This window comes from Crassostrea angulata, chromosome 10 (assembly GCF_025612915.1).
Source record: "Crassostrea angulata isolate pt1a10 chromosome 10, ASM2561291v2, whole genome shotgun sequence".
Taxonomy (NCBI): Eukaryota; Metazoa; Mollusca; class Bivalvia; order Ostreida; family Ostreidae; genus Magallana; species Magallana angulata.
Window position 1 is genome coordinate 26628952 of NC_069120.1, and position 17370 is coordinate 26646321.

Genomic DNA, 17370 nt, shown 5'->3' on the forward strand with positions numbered 1-17370 from the left:
GACCCTCCGAAAGCAAACTGTTGCTTAAAAATTAATAATATAACTACAAATTTTATTTTGATATAAATTAATTATGATTTGATAATACATTTTAGTAGATAACTTTGTTTTTAAATACTAAGTATCTGGCAGAAATTCCTAAATATTTCGATGTAAAATGTAGGCGGGAAACGGGCGTTAGCGTTCCCAGTTCTTTACTGAATTTATATCACTTTAGCTTTGAATAATAATTGAAATGAATTATATTAATCTGAGAACGCCATCTGAACAAGACGTAAATAAAATATTTCAAGAACCAATTTTGAATGACAAACATTTTTTTTTGAAGAACAAACCAGTAACACTGGGTTAGAATGCTTAAATATCATTTTTATATGTATGAAAAAAAATCTGTTTGTCGATGCATACGCGGATCTAGAGGGGTAGGGGATCCAAGATTCAAATTTATATATTAAATTTACCGAAAATTAGCCTCGGACCCCCTCCCCCTCCGTCAAACACAATTATCCCTGGGACCCCCCCCCCTCCCCACCTGGTAATTTTTTTTCGAATCCGCGCATGCGATGGTGGATTCAAAACAACAGGTAAATAAAAGCCTAATGCAAATCTTGCATGTGGATATTATTCTATAGAATAAAAACAAGTTTTTACTCGATATTTTAGAGAAACAATTGATATTATATTAACATAAACGACAGTACACTTTTGTTTGCGTGCAATATTTTACAATCAAAATTGAAAAAAAAAAATTATTACATGTACTTATATCCACCTCCGTCATTTAAAAATAAATTAAATCCGCGCCAGATTTACCTATGGTCCTTAGAACGAGGAAGTATAAAACAAGTCTCGTAAATTCTCATTGAAATCTCTCTCATCGACATTCCAACCTACTTTGTCGTTAAATATTTATCACAGGAAACAGTAAGTATAGAACATTTACATGTAATATATATGCAAATGAATTTAAGAAATCTCGATCTCATCTATTTCATAATTATCTATAAGAACTTTGTTTCACATATATCTATGGACACAAAAAAGTATTTTTATTTAAGTGGGTCACCTTCTTAATATGTGTCACAAATTCAAGCGACCATCACCATCAAGAAAGCAAATGCATAGGCGTCGGAACCGGGGGGGGGGCACTTTTATTTTTGCACCCCCCCCCCTCCTCCTTTCAATTTGCTTTCGACGCCACTGAAAATGGGAAGAGTCTATTACTGAAATGATTTATGACTCCTTCAGAAAAGTGCATGACAAGCAAAGCCTTCATCATGAAAGAATGACATTCTGATATAATTAAGCAAATTGAAACTATAATATTTCAAACTCTCTCGATTTATTAAATCCCATCTGCAAAGTTTAGAAAGCAAATGCAATGAAATGAAGGTGAATGTAGTTTTGGTTTCGTTTATTCTGTAGATCAAAGAGAAGTAACTCTGTTTATTCGAGTGTGGAACCAGGCTTTTTTTTCGGGGGGGGGGTAATTTTAATAAATTGCGTATTTATTTCTGTATTGATTTTGTTTTGAAATAATGAGATCCGGGTGAAATTTTAATATACTGCGTATTCACTTTTTTTCATTTTTTGAAATATAATGAGATCATAGATATAATGTCCGCCAGTAACATGCTTATCATCAATAACCTTCACTTCCAAAAATAAAATCTTTTAGAGATGGCAATGTCTGCAGAAGAAGAAATACCGGCGATGGCCCAGCATTATTTGGTTTGTGGCACTGAAGACTGTAAGAGGAACTGTCAGTTCTATTGCAATCCTTGTCACCAAAGATTGTGTGAACGATGCAGAGACGAACATCAGGAGAGTCCAGATACCAAGGACCATGAAGTGGTTCCTTACAAACAACGCAAACCACAACTTCCAGAGGAGAAATGCAATATCCATCCAAAACGAAATGTAGAAATCCTTTGTAAGGAATGTAATGTCCCTCTTTGCGCTAAGTGTATCTTCATGATAGAGCACACCGGTCATCAACTTGACGATCTGGAAGAAAAATACGCAGAAAAGGTCGCATTTTGCAGATCAGAAATCTCGAAAATCCAAGAGTATTACCTCTCAACATCACAAGGTTTAAAAAAAGAGATTAAAGAAGATGTCATGGAAATAAAGAAGACTATGGACGACATCAGAAATTCCATAAAGGCTGAAGCGGAGTCTCTGAAAGAGCTGGTGGATAGGGTAACATCAGACAAATTGGAACAAGCCAATAAAATAGAAGAAACACTTCTCAAAACATTAAATTTACAGGAAAAAACTTATGAGGACTACACTGAATATCTTGAAAAACTTCTGAAGGAGTTTCACAGGTACAAGTCCATCACCAATTTCAGAGTTTTATTTTCTGAGGATTTTGATAAATTGAAAATCCAGTCCATACCAGAGACAACACAGCTTGTCCTACCAGTGTTTACTGCTGGCCAGTTCTACAAAGACGATGTTTCTAAGTTGCTTGGTAGCGTAAATTTTCCGAACACCAAACCTTATAACAGAAGAATAAAACCCATGGAGACTGCGTCTACACAGTTGAAACTTACAGGGAAACAGATGAGACGAGACGCAGAGAAATCTGACGTGAAACAAAAACTGTCTCTGTCTTCCTCTGTCACCAAGGTCAGGGAGTACACAGTACCAGGTGTTGGCAGGGTATATCATATATCACTGGGTAAATCAGGCAGACTCTGGTTCAGTGATGATCGTCGTAACCTTGTCCAAACAGATTTACAGGGGAATCAGCTACAGAAGATACAAACCAGCGGTGGATATGGCTACCACACAGTCACACAGGACGGGGATCTGATCTATACAGACAGAAAGAACAAAGTCATCAATAAGATAAAACAGGATAATACAGTCACTGAATTTATTAGAACAGAAGACTGGGAACCAATCAGCATACACTCCTCCCACATCAACAGAGACTTATTGGTGGGAATGATAAAGGGTAGAGAGGCTAAAGTCACCAGGTACAACAAGACAGGAAAAGAAATACAGAACATACAGAGGGACAACAAAGGACAGAAACTGTATGGTTATCCACACTATATCACAGAAAACATCAATGGTGATATCTGTACATCAGACTTTAACAAAGATGCTTTAGTGGTGGTGAATAAATCAGGACAACACAGGTTCTCCTACACAGGTCAGGGGTCAATATTTATTCCCTATGGTATCTGTACTGATCTCCTTGGTCACATCATTGTCTGTAACGGTTATCATGGCAATAGAACACTTGACATCATTGATCAGGACGGTCAGTTCTTGTCTCTACTACTCACACAACAACAAGGGATACGTCCCTGTTGTGTATGTGTAGATGATCAGAGCCACCTCCATGTGGGACAATCTAACACCAACACAGCGACAGTCTACAAGTATCTACAGTAAATCTTCAACGTAAAGATTTATGTCAGCCGTCATTCAACAGCATTTGTATATAATTAAGACATTTATTTTGTCTTCGATCTGAATCATTGGGAATGTTGTATCAACGTGCGTGTTGTAAAATGCATTTGCTATAACACTAAATAAACTGAAAACAAGAAAGCTACCACCAATGTTCATGAATACGCCCGCCATGGCGTGAATTTTTATATATTTTTAAAGTACATTCCTGCGGGATACGAAGGTAGCGACATTGCAGGAAAAATACATAACCCGCGTTAGCGGCCGGTTATGTAAATTTTTCCTGCAATGATTGCTACCTTCATAACCCGCATGAATCATCAAAGAAAGCATTTTATTATTTATATTTTAAACATCTTTCTTTTAACTTATTACTAAATTGATTATGAAAAGTTAGTAAAATTCACTAAATTACTATTAACGTACATATATAAGTAAGTTAGCTAAAAGAAACAGCCAAATCGTCTCCTGTGAAACTTTGAGTCTGGCATCATCATGATCATTTCGTCCAGTCCGTGATTTTACTTTGGTCGCTGTAAGTTCAAACCAATCGATGAACAGGGCGTGTCAATTTCAGTCCCGTCACTTTCAGCCGCTGTAGATTTCGACCAATCGATAAATGGGGCGTGTAGATTTCAGTCTGGCTGTTTCTATACAGCAACTTTCCGTAAGAAACAGAGGAAATTATACTTGGTAGTTGTAAATATCGTACAGTGAGTCTTCCTTGCTCGTCGTCCGAGTGTTTGACCCATCGTAGTTTGTAGTGTTTTATTTGATGACGAAAGGAATATGCTGATCGTTCAAATTTCAAATTAAACGCCTAATTCATTGTAAAAGACTGTTCCACATGTATCATCTTGTTGGTAAGTTACAAAGTTAACCATTTAGTTAGATGGTCAACAAAAAACCCATCAGATTTGAAGTAAAAAAAAAACCAAACAGTTGGACTATAAAATTTGAATATTTTTCTATATCTTTGAATGAAGCTCTTCTCATAAAGGAGATAAATATTGCGTACAAAAAAAACCCACGACCATCCAGCCCTGAAACTGAACAGTTCATCCGGACTAGAGGAAAGAACCTCTGCTGTTTTTTTTAAGGTCATTATCAAAAGTCTAATATTATCTCAAAATTAAACATTGCTAGTTTCATAGGATTTGTATTCATTCGATTACTTTTAAACTTAGTTTAAAGATCAGACAAAATGCATTTTTCTGAATACTTTTTCTGATTTAACTATTGTCTTAACAATTCGTGAATCATTTGCGCGTTAATGCGTTAAACATAATATATTTGACGTGAACTATATTTGGCGGAAAATAAGTTTTTTCAACGAGATGGCGTGGACTTGAATTGGCGAATTCTTGAATGTTCCATATATCCATGGCTTGATTTAGCAGATGCTACATTCCACCAAAGACGCTGAATAGAATACACAGCCATGTGTACTACGTTAATAGTATGTTGCATTAATAAAATCGTAGATATATTTCTTCCAATCGCAGTTGTTTTGAACTTTTAAAGTCACTTTCTTGTCAGAAGTGAACATTTAGTTTTTATGGTTTCTGTTGCAAATTTTTAATTCCAAGCAAAACCGTAAAAAGAACTTCCATTGGGACTTCTAATTCCTGGCATTTTTGTGGCTAGATTTTTTAAAAGATTTTTTAACAGTGATTTTGATTTTTTTTTTTCGGCTTTGGTTTTTTGGTTGTTTTTATAAGGGGGGCTTCAACTCTTGTAAAAAAAAATGTTGTAGATGTTGTAGAAACACCGATTACTTCGGTGTTTGCTTTACTTGACAATATTAAAATGTTTGCATGAACAATTACAAGACCTATATATTACTACGTGCTATCATTCATTTGGGGTCGAGGTTCTAAACGCAAACACGGTTTATTTGCGAAAAAAAAAATCGCCATTGGATCCCAAGACGACCCAATGGTCTGTCTTATCACTCAAAGATGACATATCTTTCGAACTTGTTAGTCGAAAAAAGATAGGTTGAGGCTTTACGGATATAAGAAGTAGTTTATCACTAAAATTGTTGTTTTGAAATTTGTCTTTTTTGGCCGTTTTGTCCCCCCTTTCCCCCTCCATTCCCTAAATTAATTTGGGCTAGTTTCCATACATACTCTCATAGTTATAAGTCGCCTACTGTACGGGTGCTTGCGATCAATTGTTGTTTATTCTAGTAAATTGTCATAAATCAACATTTTGAAGTCAATTGGTAGAAAGCGTGTTTTAGAGCTACTTAACTTGTTAATTTGTTAAAATTCGGTGCTAAGTTTGTTTTGCTTTTTAAAGTTTAATAACCCCTGTATTGAATGTTGTCCCGTTTTTATGGACCATAGTTCAAAGATTGTGTCAAAAAAATTGTTGTTTGCTTTCAAGAGCAGCACTTATTCCATTGCCTTTTGACATGATATTTTGTTTGCATGAAGATGTATATATTTATATTTAAACTTAACAATAGACTTGTTTTACATTCAGAATCAACATATTTCAAGTTTTTCGTTTTACAAAATATTTCTCTTATACAATTTCTGGTAAAAAAGAAATACGAACAATGAACATTGATAAAATCATATGAAATTAGAGAGATTTTAATAAAAGTGTCAGATATAATTTTAAGTTTTATATTTGTCGTCGTAAAATGTGAGGAATTGTGCGTGTGTTCTTTATGTTATTTGCCTTAACTGAAGCTCGGATCTCCTCGGATCTCCTCGCCTTTTTTATGATAATAATTTTAACGAAACCAAGATACTTTTTGGCATTTTTTATAGAAAAATTCAAACAAATTAGCACTTTCAATAAATACATGTACTCGAAAGATGCGTTATATTTCTGTACAAGCAATTGTTAAGGAGCTACATGAACACATTACTCTGCGTATACCACGTAAACCGTTCCTACGACATAGAATTCACCCAATTCTACTTTAACTGAAAAATAGTTATCGTTCTTTTGGTCCCAAAGACATCGTGACGTCACCACCATGCTTTGGCTTCATTTCTGAGCCGCAATCACAGAAGCGATTATCTTGTACCGAGTAATGTTCAGCTGCTTTACTCTTTCTTTGACGACATCACAGGCTAATTTGCATTTCCCCCCTAAAACTGAAGAATCGTAGGTTGTTATGGATTTGATTTTTTCTTCTAAGACCTCCGATATAATGCTTCGTATAGACGATTTCCTGAATTTGACATCGGGGCTCATTTTGTAGGTATTTTCATACTTGACATCTAGTTGCGGCAACTGGTCACCGGAAGTAGCCACGCTATGGCGGTCGTGGTCTTTGGTGGACACAGACCACAATTATTTTTCCCTCTTATTCCTTTATACAAAAATAAATCATATAAAAAATTCCACCGGCTCAGATGAGTTCAAATACAGCATACCTATAGAATGACACTAGTCCAACAACATATCCAAACTACAGGAAAATCAATCGAGAGGGGACTGAGATATGGCCCCTAAAATAACCCCTACCATGAAAAAATCACTTTCACTTGGGAATTTGTGTAAACATTGGCCTCTTTACACCATTTCTATTGCGCCTGTAAAGATAATTTTTCTAAAATTTTTCTTGCCTGTATTTCTTTTTAAACCTTCTTTCCACCCATGCCATAAAAGGAACCAAATTCGACCATTTAGTACCCCTAGGAATTTTTGAAATAATACATACATTTTTAGAATGGAACTACTTGCCTGGTCAATGAGCACGGGGTAAAAATAGTGGTATGTGACCTAATAATTACACAATTCTTCTTTGATTTTGATGAAACTTGGTAGGTATACACTTATACCCATAATACACCTCCCTGTGAAATTTGGCGGGAATTGTGTATTCTGCATCAGAGTTATAGGCCTTTGAAATCTGGTCCAGGAAGGCTGGTGTCCGGTCAAGTCGTACACAGACCAACTCGTATACAACCCTATGGTCTGTGTGTGGATGATGAGAACAAATTTTGTATACGAGTTGACCTGTATACGAGTTGGTCTGTGTACGACTTGACTGTAAATCGGAAGGCTGAAATAACATACAAAATCTAGCATTTTACACACAATATTCAAATTTCAAGAGCTACATTTAACATTTATTACTTGTCAAAAGTTTCATTAATCTATTACATTCATTAACCTAACATGTATACATGATGATGCTAATGATGATTTAATTCTTTTACACCTGGAACTATTTTTTGGAAATTTTTGAAAATAATAACCCAAATATGGCTAAATTTTTCAGAAAATGCCAAAAATGAAACATTTAATCACATGCTATGAGCTTTAAAAAATATTTTAAAAATTCTGCATTAAGTTTGCTATAGAAATCAGGTATTTTGATAAATATACAGTGGCTAATCCGTTTACATTAAGCAGATACTCACATAGAACCATTCACACATTTTCAGGAAATGGCACTTGCTGACCAAAGTAGATTAAATCAGAGTACACAGGGCTGATATGGATAGGCATAAAATGCCTTTTGAAACAAAACTAACAATTTAGAAGAATTAAGAATGAATTCTATTTGTCCATTCATTACATATACACTGGATAAATTACTTAAATGTACCCTAATTCATAAGGAGCCTTGGTTCATGAAAACTGTACTCATAAAACAAAGGGAGATAACTCTACACATTAAAATCCAAAGTAGGGATTTTTTACAAACATTAACGAGAAACTATTTTAGAAATTACAAGTCCATCACCTTCTTTCACCATTATCTGGTGTGATTAATCTTGAGGAGATCATACCTTTTGTAGCGAGGATTCACCATTCAAAGTCATGGGTTTCTACATACATTGTGCATTTAGAGGTGAAAATGTCTGGTATGTTACCATGAACAATGATGACCAAGACTCAAATTAATGATGAGAGAGCCAAAAAGATATTACTACAGTATTACAAATAGTAAAGTTTCTAGCAGACCTCATATATCTTGGGCAATCACTGTTCAATGCCAGCAACCAAACTCATACACATGCTACATTTGTTGGTAGTTACATTTCTAGGACACAAAGAGGGGAAAAAACTGACATAATAAGACTTTAAAGCAGTAATTTAAATAAACGTTTGCAAGGCATTGATAATTTCGATGCTAAAATGACTTTTTCTAACCAGTAAAATGTATATGTCTCATATAAATATCTATACATGAAGGTTTACATATTCTAAAGTACTGAGGAAAATGTTGTGATGCCTACTCACCATCAGATTTCAAGTGTTAAATTGTAAGAAAAATATGAATAAATGAATAAAATCAACTTACCATTTGTTGTTTTCTTCATTATTTCTCTGTCAAAATGGTGTTAACTGGGGGGGGGGGGGGGGGGGAGCAGCAGGTGCCTCTTTACCAGCTTGTATGTCCTGTCATGCAATCTGCTAGGCAGTGAAATATGTCATCATTCATAGGAATCATAAAGTAACATAAGCCCTACTTTCCTCCTTATAATTTAATCAAAATAATATTAAAGGAAATATATATATACTTTTACATGTAATATGATAAATATCTCTCTCTCTCTCTCTCTCTCTCTCTCTCTCTCTCTCTCTCAGAGAGATGCTAGCTGTCTCCAGTTTCAGACAACACAAGAAAAATATTAGAAATAGAACGTTTAAACGTGATCTAGAACAACATTCCATTGTTAAGCAATTATCCACGAGTTCTTAAGTGTTTGCTATTTTAAGACATTTCTCCTTAACATGAAGTATATTTACATGTACTTTATTGCCAAAATTTCAAGTAGGTAAAAAATAAATTCACTGCAACTGTGACAAAATAAGTCAATGGGAAATTCCAAATTGATATACTAGTATATCCATAGTTAAAGCTAATACGTCTTAACTATTAGTTAATCTAAGACATTGTAAATATCAGGGGTGACCAATAAACTACCTATCAACATTCTAAAGAACAATTAGTTCAGAAGTACCTATACTTCTGTCAAAAGTCAATCACAGATAACAGAAGAACTATGACACTGACACTTTCTCTCTTTACCCATTGTTATAGAAACAGAATTCAGCCCCCCCCCCCAAATCTTATCATTGACCCAGCAGGGGATGAACTTTCTACAAGTCAAACTCACAGCACATAATTATCATAGCCTGTTAAAGAATGATTGCCAAGAAAAACCAAAGACAATCATTTCCAACAGCATTAGGGGGTACATTCTTATTTTCTCTATCCCAGTGAGATCGGTATAATTGCTCGTCTCCAAACCATGTGGAGCAGCAAGTATAATTATTTTTCTGCTGCCAGAGTTCAGTAAATGAATATCTTCCAGGCATTCTGACACACAAACCAGGGTCATATGATGACAAATAAAAATCTCTTTGATGATAAATTAAACTGAGTCTAGAGTTTACATGTATATGCCTCCGAGCTCTGTAACCTGGAGAATAAGTGGCTACATGGGATTTGTGTTTAATTCATCAGATAATTATCTTCTAGACTAATGAATAAAGCACTTGGCAGTTCTCATCAAAAATTGAGGTACAAGTGAACTTTCTTTCATTAAACAATTTTTTTTCCACACATTATGAGATAATAAATAGTAATATTTTATCAAGGGGTTCAAATATACACATTTATCAAAACCTACAACCCATCACAAAAACCGCAAATATTTGCATAGCCATATATGCAGTTCTCAAATTTATATTTCATAGATGCATTTGTGCATTAAATATGTTAAATTACTATAGTCTTCATGCATTATTTTTGTTTTCTTGGGCTGGTATATTCATAGTTTATGTTTTAATTAATTAACAAGGGTAACTTGCTGTTCTTTAAACTTTTCTTTTAAATATTTTTTTTATATTTAAGAATATAGATACCAGGCATATAAAAATAGAAATATATTCATGTAGATTTCTTGCAATACATGGGAAAATGGGGGAAAATAAGCGAGAAATCACCATACTCCTTACTGAAGATTTTTCAAGCATACATGGGAGATCAAGTCTGTTTTAAATACAATGAAAATAAATTCACCCAAACAATTATGTCTATAAGTATTATTTTTAATGATAGAAAACTATTTGTAATAAATTAGGTGAATTTATATTTCCAGTGCAGGGCTCAAAATCAGTTTGGTGACTTTGTTCTCTTCATAAATTTGGGGTTTTTTTTGTAGGGAACAAGTTTTCACTTTGTTCATGCTTTAAACAAGTTTTACGGTATCTATATTGTAAAACAACTCTTCCTTAGTACTATATATGTACGTCTTCAAAAATGATTGAATAGAAAATGCTTTTTACAGTGTATTTGTACATGTATCATTTACTATGAAGAACACTCTAATTGGAACCTTGTGTAGTATGCTGTTTATTTTAGATGCATATTGTAAAACAACTCTTACTCAAGTCCACATAACTTTAAAACTGCTGTATGGGAAATTTAAACTAAACTATTTTCTATATGTATCACACTATGAAGAACTTGCCAAACCTTGTATAGAAGTTTCGACCATAGGTCTGCCAGTGCTTTTTTATGCATTCCTCCACACTGCAGTTCTGATTGGCTAGGACGGACAGCCAGGCTAGGACCGCCCATAAGCCATCCTTTTCACGAATGTGGTCTGACCCGGTTCCAAAGCTCTCCTCCCCACAAAGAGACAGGCGACCAGCATCCATCAAGTTTCCAAAGAATTTCCATCCTGTCGGAACCTCAAAACAAGTTTGATTCTTGGCTTTAGCCACTCTGATATAAATAAAAGCAATAGGTTTCATATTAAAACAACTGACACTAATAGTACTTTATTAGAAGATAAAATTCATATATAAAAAATTTTAAAAATTTTATTCAAAAATTTTAAAATTTTGTACTGGGGATAACAAAAACATTTTCTCTCTCCCTTCTCTCTCTCTCTCTCTCTGTCTCTCTCTCTTATGACCAATATTTCTGGACACCTCTGCCTTATCACTGACCTGTCTACTGCTCCACTTGTTGGCATACTCCGGGCATAACCTTTGACCCCAGTCTCTTTGAAATATGGAATACATTCTAGATAATGTGCTAAAACAGCCAAAGAATCTGATGGCGTCACGAAGGCATTCTTTCCCAGGATCATGTTCCTGTCCTGTAATATCAGAGCATCGTAATTAATTTCTACAGTGTAATTAGTGAATTATGGATCAGTACAGGTGTTGACAGTCATTAAAATGTGAACACGCGGTTTCTCCTAAATTCATTTCTTTGATGACACAAGAACATATGCAAGTTGGCACCACCAAAGAATTTGCACTTTTATAATTTTTTATTGGCATCGCTGGAAAAACAGACATTCTGATTAATGGAAACATTAAACTTTCAAAAAAAAAAATGAGGAAATAAAAATGCATTCTAGTGTTATAAACTTTCATAAAAATGTTTGCAATCCTTAATGCTTAACCCTTAACCAGCATATTCATTCTAACCCCCCCCCCCCCAGCTACTTAAAGATTAAAATAAGCCTACTCCATCTCCATCAAATGCAGCACCAAAGTCATAATGCCCCTTGCATGGCCATCTCTGTCACTAAGTCGGCAGCATAAGTCAGATTGGGGTCGGGATGTTTGCCCCCAAAGTCCTCTAGAGGGGTGCAGTTGACCACACTGTTCTGTGGGGCCCCGAGCTCCTCACAGATCACCTTCTTGGCATATGGACCCATAACTGTAATTATTAAAGTAAAATCAATCAAACAGAGATACTTTTTGTATAGATAATAATACCAACTAAATGTACCTTATAGTAATACATGTATCATAAAAAGTTATAATTGAAACCAGTCTGAGTGCTAATTGTTTCACATGGAAAATGCTCTCTATATCTCAAACAGGTATGTCAATAAGTTTTTGTATATTGTATCATAAAATTCCACACAATTGCAGCACAAAAATTTGACATCTTTTTACCAATAGCTATCCTCAGTGCTTTCAAAGTTAATGAGAATAAATTGGGGTTCTATATTTTTGCTTTCTATCAAAACCTGATTACGGTACATGAACTTGTTGGTTAAAGTTGTTTTACTACTACGGTAAATAACAATCTTGAACAGAAATATTTTTATCACTCAATGACAGATCATGATTTTCAAAATTCAAGTTTTATGTACAAGCATGTTCACCCAACATTACATTTTGCTTATTGTAAAAAAAAAAATATATTAAATGTGGACATTATAGACTCAAATTTCTGTCCAGTCATGAAGTTTGTGTTTAGACTAAACTAATTGGCTGAAAACTTCTACAGATCATATCATTAATCTGAAGACTTAAGCATCATTTTACAGTACCAATCAATTCTGTATCACAAAAACAGTGTGAAACGTGAGGTATAGAAAACAAGATTAAAATGTCAGTGTCTCCAGCATCAACACCATATTGGTCAACAACAAGAGATCATGTTTCTGTACAATATACCCGGTACATCTCAACTCAATCAAGTACTACAGAACTTACAGGCCTGGGTGCAAAGGTACTACGGTACATGTATTTATTGTGGGGGTGGGAGTTGCTAGATTTTTTTTGCTGTACTATTGGGTTTTTTTTTTTTTTGGGGGGGGGGGGGGGGTTGGGGGGGGGGGCATGGATTTTTTTTGTGATAGGAACAACGGCAACAGAAACCTCAGTCTACCTATTACAAAACTAAACACATTTTTAATTTGCTAGACTCTGGGCCTAGGATGTGTAATACTCAAGAAGGAAAGGTGGGTGGGGTGGGTGTGTGTATGTTTTCAGAGTAAAGCATTCAACACTAGCTGCTACGAAGACCAATAGGAAAATCTCTGTCACACACATAACTGGTGATACGTATATCTCATACTTGTGAGGTCATTTTTCTTCTGGTTTTTCCATACTACATGTACATACGCTGGAGTAAACTGTTACTCAACCGCCATGTATAATGTACAGTAACAGTCTTGTACCCACAGTACGTCGAATATTATGTGGCGATTCAATCAGCCAATCAGAGAGAGAGAGATATTTACGCATGGAACAACTCTAACATCCCCGTGGCATTTAGGAAGAAAAAATAGTTGGATCACTGATGAGATCTTCATACTGATTAATTAACACATTTATACGTATTGACAAGTACAAGCAAATTACACACCATTGAATCACTGTATGGATAAGATACATGTACATAATCTAGATATATCCTCACCTGCACTTATCACATGAGTGACAGATCTACATGTACATACTGATTGACATATATTTTTTAATGCTGAAAAACTTAATCCCAAAAATAAGTTAACATAAAGCCTTTTTAGACAAATGATAATCAGTAAGCATTAAATATTGTGGACTCATTTTTGCAGGACCTTAAAGATTTTTTAGACAAAATTTATCAATTAAATGCTATTAATTGTCCAATTTTTGAAAATCAAGCATGTTTTTAGGAATCCTTTGCTTTATTAGTCAGTAATTTTTTAGAATCTGTAAAGTCATGTGATTACATGTAGCCCTATAAATCAAAAATTAATTGAATTTTAACTTAAATATACATGAATAACAAGTATGATTTTACTTCCATCAGAGGTTAATATTTATCTCGATCATCTTCAACTCGTATGAGAGTTGCAATACATGTAACAGTTATCTAGTTATTAATAAAGTCAATAACTGCTTTTATTATATACTGTACAGTACCCATCAATTTTTCTTTCTTGATACTGTTAATTCTACAGAGTGATCCATTATTCCAGATCACCACACTGTGGTTTACCAGATCCATATCACCCCCCTCTGAAACTGATGGCTTTTTAATAGCGCATTTTAAAGGAGTCTGTATAAAAAAAATGCTTTGTGCAATAAGTAAACATTTCACATTGGTTTAAAAAAAGATACCAGGTAGGTATTTATTAAATAGTGCAAACATTTTTTTTTATTCTTACTGTATACATGCAAGCACACTAATTGGCAACCCAACTATCAATTCTATCCCTTGAGTTAAATTCCCAGAAAATATTCCACCATATTTCATTACATGGTTTTTATTTAAATCTTACTGTATATAAAGCAACATGCTCAACTATAAATGGCTTGAAATTATGAAATTACATGTAAATACTTAATTTGATAACCTTTATTTCAAGTAACATTTTGCCGGTTCTCTTGTTACCATGATTGCACAATTATTTATGGTTCTTGTGGTAATTCCTTACTTTTTTTCAAGTATAATTACACATTTTTAGCCACATCAAGCTACATTTAGATGTTCTTCAATCTAAATGCACAATTACTCCTAAAGTCCTTGCTGCAGAATAATGTTTTACAGTAAGCATGAGCAAAGAGAGATAACTCTATGTGCAAGCCATCCAGATGTATTACTTTCTGTGACATAATATCTTTGAAATCGATATATCAGACCAATGCATTAAATGAAATATTTTTGGGCAAAAGTGAAATAAACTCTGAAAGCCTCTGATTTGAATTTTAGAATTTCATCAATATATATTTACCCTCTTGCATGTTCTACATACATGTAATTTGATATTCATAAAATACACTAAGCAGGTAAATAAAAAATGTTACTTTAGAAACAACAAGCATGCAACTACATGTACTAACTCACAATCTGAGATATACGGTATCTGTTCATTGATTCATTGTCTATGAATAGCATTTTAGCAAAGATCAATCATTCTAATAATGTAATAATCATTCAGAACTGACCTCCATTCATTGCATCAATAAGCACTTGTTTCCCTGTGGACAGGTAGTTTTTCAGAGCAGGGAAGTCGAATATTTCTTTCATATACTCCACATAATCCAACACAGAGTCTATGACCTGAACAGTGAACTCTTTACCATCAACAGTGTATGTAGAAAGACCAACTTTGGAGATATCAGCATTCAAATCGGGACAAATCTTGTACTGACTGATGCTTTTTGTTCTTTCAAATATTTTGTCTGTTACATTTTCTGGAGCTGGACCTATAATAAAATTTTAAAAAAATAGGATTTCTTTAAAATGATCAATAAAATTCTGCAAGCATAAATTGTTAAAATTATGTCACCGGGTTAACAAGTGTCTGAGGTGTGTGACTGTCATTTAATACATTGGGTCTCAGTAGCTTAGTGTTTAGAGCGCCGAGACGTTTCGTCAGAGGCCCTGAGTTCGAGTCCCCTTTGAGACTGACTTTTTACCACCTGTTACACATCTGTTAACCTGGTGACAAATGGTCACCTAATTTACAATTATCAATTTATCCTTTATATCTCTATATAAAATAAATTCATCAATCTTCTACCTCATCTGATTTATATTTTTATTAGTCCCCTACCGGTTTTCATTTTCCATATATCTATTCAAAGTCAATCAGTGTATTAAATACCTATTGAGCCAAGTCAAAACTAATTTCAAACTTCTTGAAGAAAACTCAATCAGTTAATAGAGTTTTCATTCCAAACTTGAAGAGATACGGATACATAATTATTCTCTATGCAAGAGTACTTTCATCCCTTTTTCTGCACTACTGCTCTTATTAAACTTCATCCATAGTTTTAACTCAAGTCTTGAAGGTTAAATCATTCTAATATCTCACAGAGAAAGATATAAAATCTTTACCACACACAAATTGAAGTTCTAAATAAAATTTGAAAATTTATGTCATTTCAAGTTAATAACCGCAAATGGTTCATTTCTAATTTTGACTTCATTTGACTCTAACTCAAGGCTATGTAGAAAAAAAAATGCTTTGAGTTGAGATAATTCTTGATACATTGTGTTGCTATTAGAATGCATTACCTCCATTTTCAGTGTTGAACTTTATGCCAAAATCAGCATCTGGGCCCCCAGGATTGAGACTTGCAGTCAAAATAATTCCACCATTAGTCTTGTATTTACGTATGACACAGGATACTGCTGGCGTTGACATTAAACCATTCTGAGCAACTATTACTTTAGACACCTGAAGTAAAATGCCAGAGAAAATTGAGCAATATCTTAAATTACCAACCCATGCTATTCAAAGTTCATGAAGATTCTTTTCTAAAAAAAATTAATATGGAGTAATGTATGCTTGCAGCTTATGTATAAAATATCAATGTGTTTCTGTATCTTCCAATTTTGACAAAATATAACTTTTCAATAAAGTCTTTTAGTAAAACAGTGCATTTTTATGCGAGCTAATTTTTCATTCATTTATATTTGATTCCAATTTACCTGACCTTTTGCAATTTAATAGATATCTATACAATTTAAAATAGTGAATAGCTCCAAATATACTAAGGTTCTTATGAATGAATTTAATTTAATTTGAAAATAGTTCTGCAGCTTGTCAAGTATATCCAAGACATACCCCATTTGCTGCACACATTTTAATGATGAGCAATGTTGCCTCTTTTTCATAGTACCGTCCATCGCCTCCGATGACTAGACTCGAACCCTCTATTTTACTTAACCCCCCTTCCAGTATACTCTGCACAAAATTTTCCGTGTAATTTTTTTGCAAGTAGACTTTGACAGCTTTCCTAAGTCCGCTTGTCCCCGGCTTCTGTCCCTCTATCGGGGAAGATGAAACTGTTGTTGATGAGTGTGACATTGCCGCATACAGTATCGTGGAAGCTGGCCTTGACAGTCACCTCTCTGCCGTCTGCAGGAAATGTGTCACGCAGTATAAATGTGAGCGTTAGAAGAGAACAAAACTGGATAATCTTATTCCGGAATAAATTCTTCTCACCCCCTCAAATCAAAACAAACATTTTTAATTAACTAAAGGGATGCATTCTCTTAGAATGACAGACACGTAGCATCAGGGAAGGGGAGAGAGCCACCCCCCCCCCCGCCCACACAATCAAGAAAATAAATATTTGTCAATCTGCTAATGAGTGTGTGTGTGTGGGGGGGGGGGGGGGGTTAGTGGAACTTTCAAAGTATGTAAAACGTCTGTTTTACTGTCTATTTTGTTAACTTCCCTTTTATATTTTATATTTTAC

The 17370-nt window shown here is 34.4% G+C and overlaps 1 protein-coding gene and 1 pseudogene across 1 annotated transcript; one reads left to right on the forward strand and one right to left on the reverse strand.

Moving 5' to 3' along the window:
- The first annotated feature begins 866 nt into the window (after positions 1 to 866).
- LOC128165409 (protein PML-like) lies at positions 867 to 3482 on the forward strand. The gene is made up of 2 exons (XM_052829917.1): positions 867 to 924; positions 1679 to 3482. Exon 2 carries the CDS (start codon positions 1681 to 1683, stop codon positions 3409 to 3411), a length of 1731 nt encoding a protein of 576 aa, XP_052685877.1. The 5' UTR covers positions 867 to 924; positions 1679 to 1680; the 3' UTR covers positions 3412 to 3482.
- A 7237-nt stretch (positions 3483 to 10719) lies between these two features.
- LOC128165410 (phosphoglucomutase-like) lies at positions 10720 to 17035 on the reverse strand (annotated as a pseudogene).
- Positions 17036 to 17370: the final 335 nt, after the last annotated feature.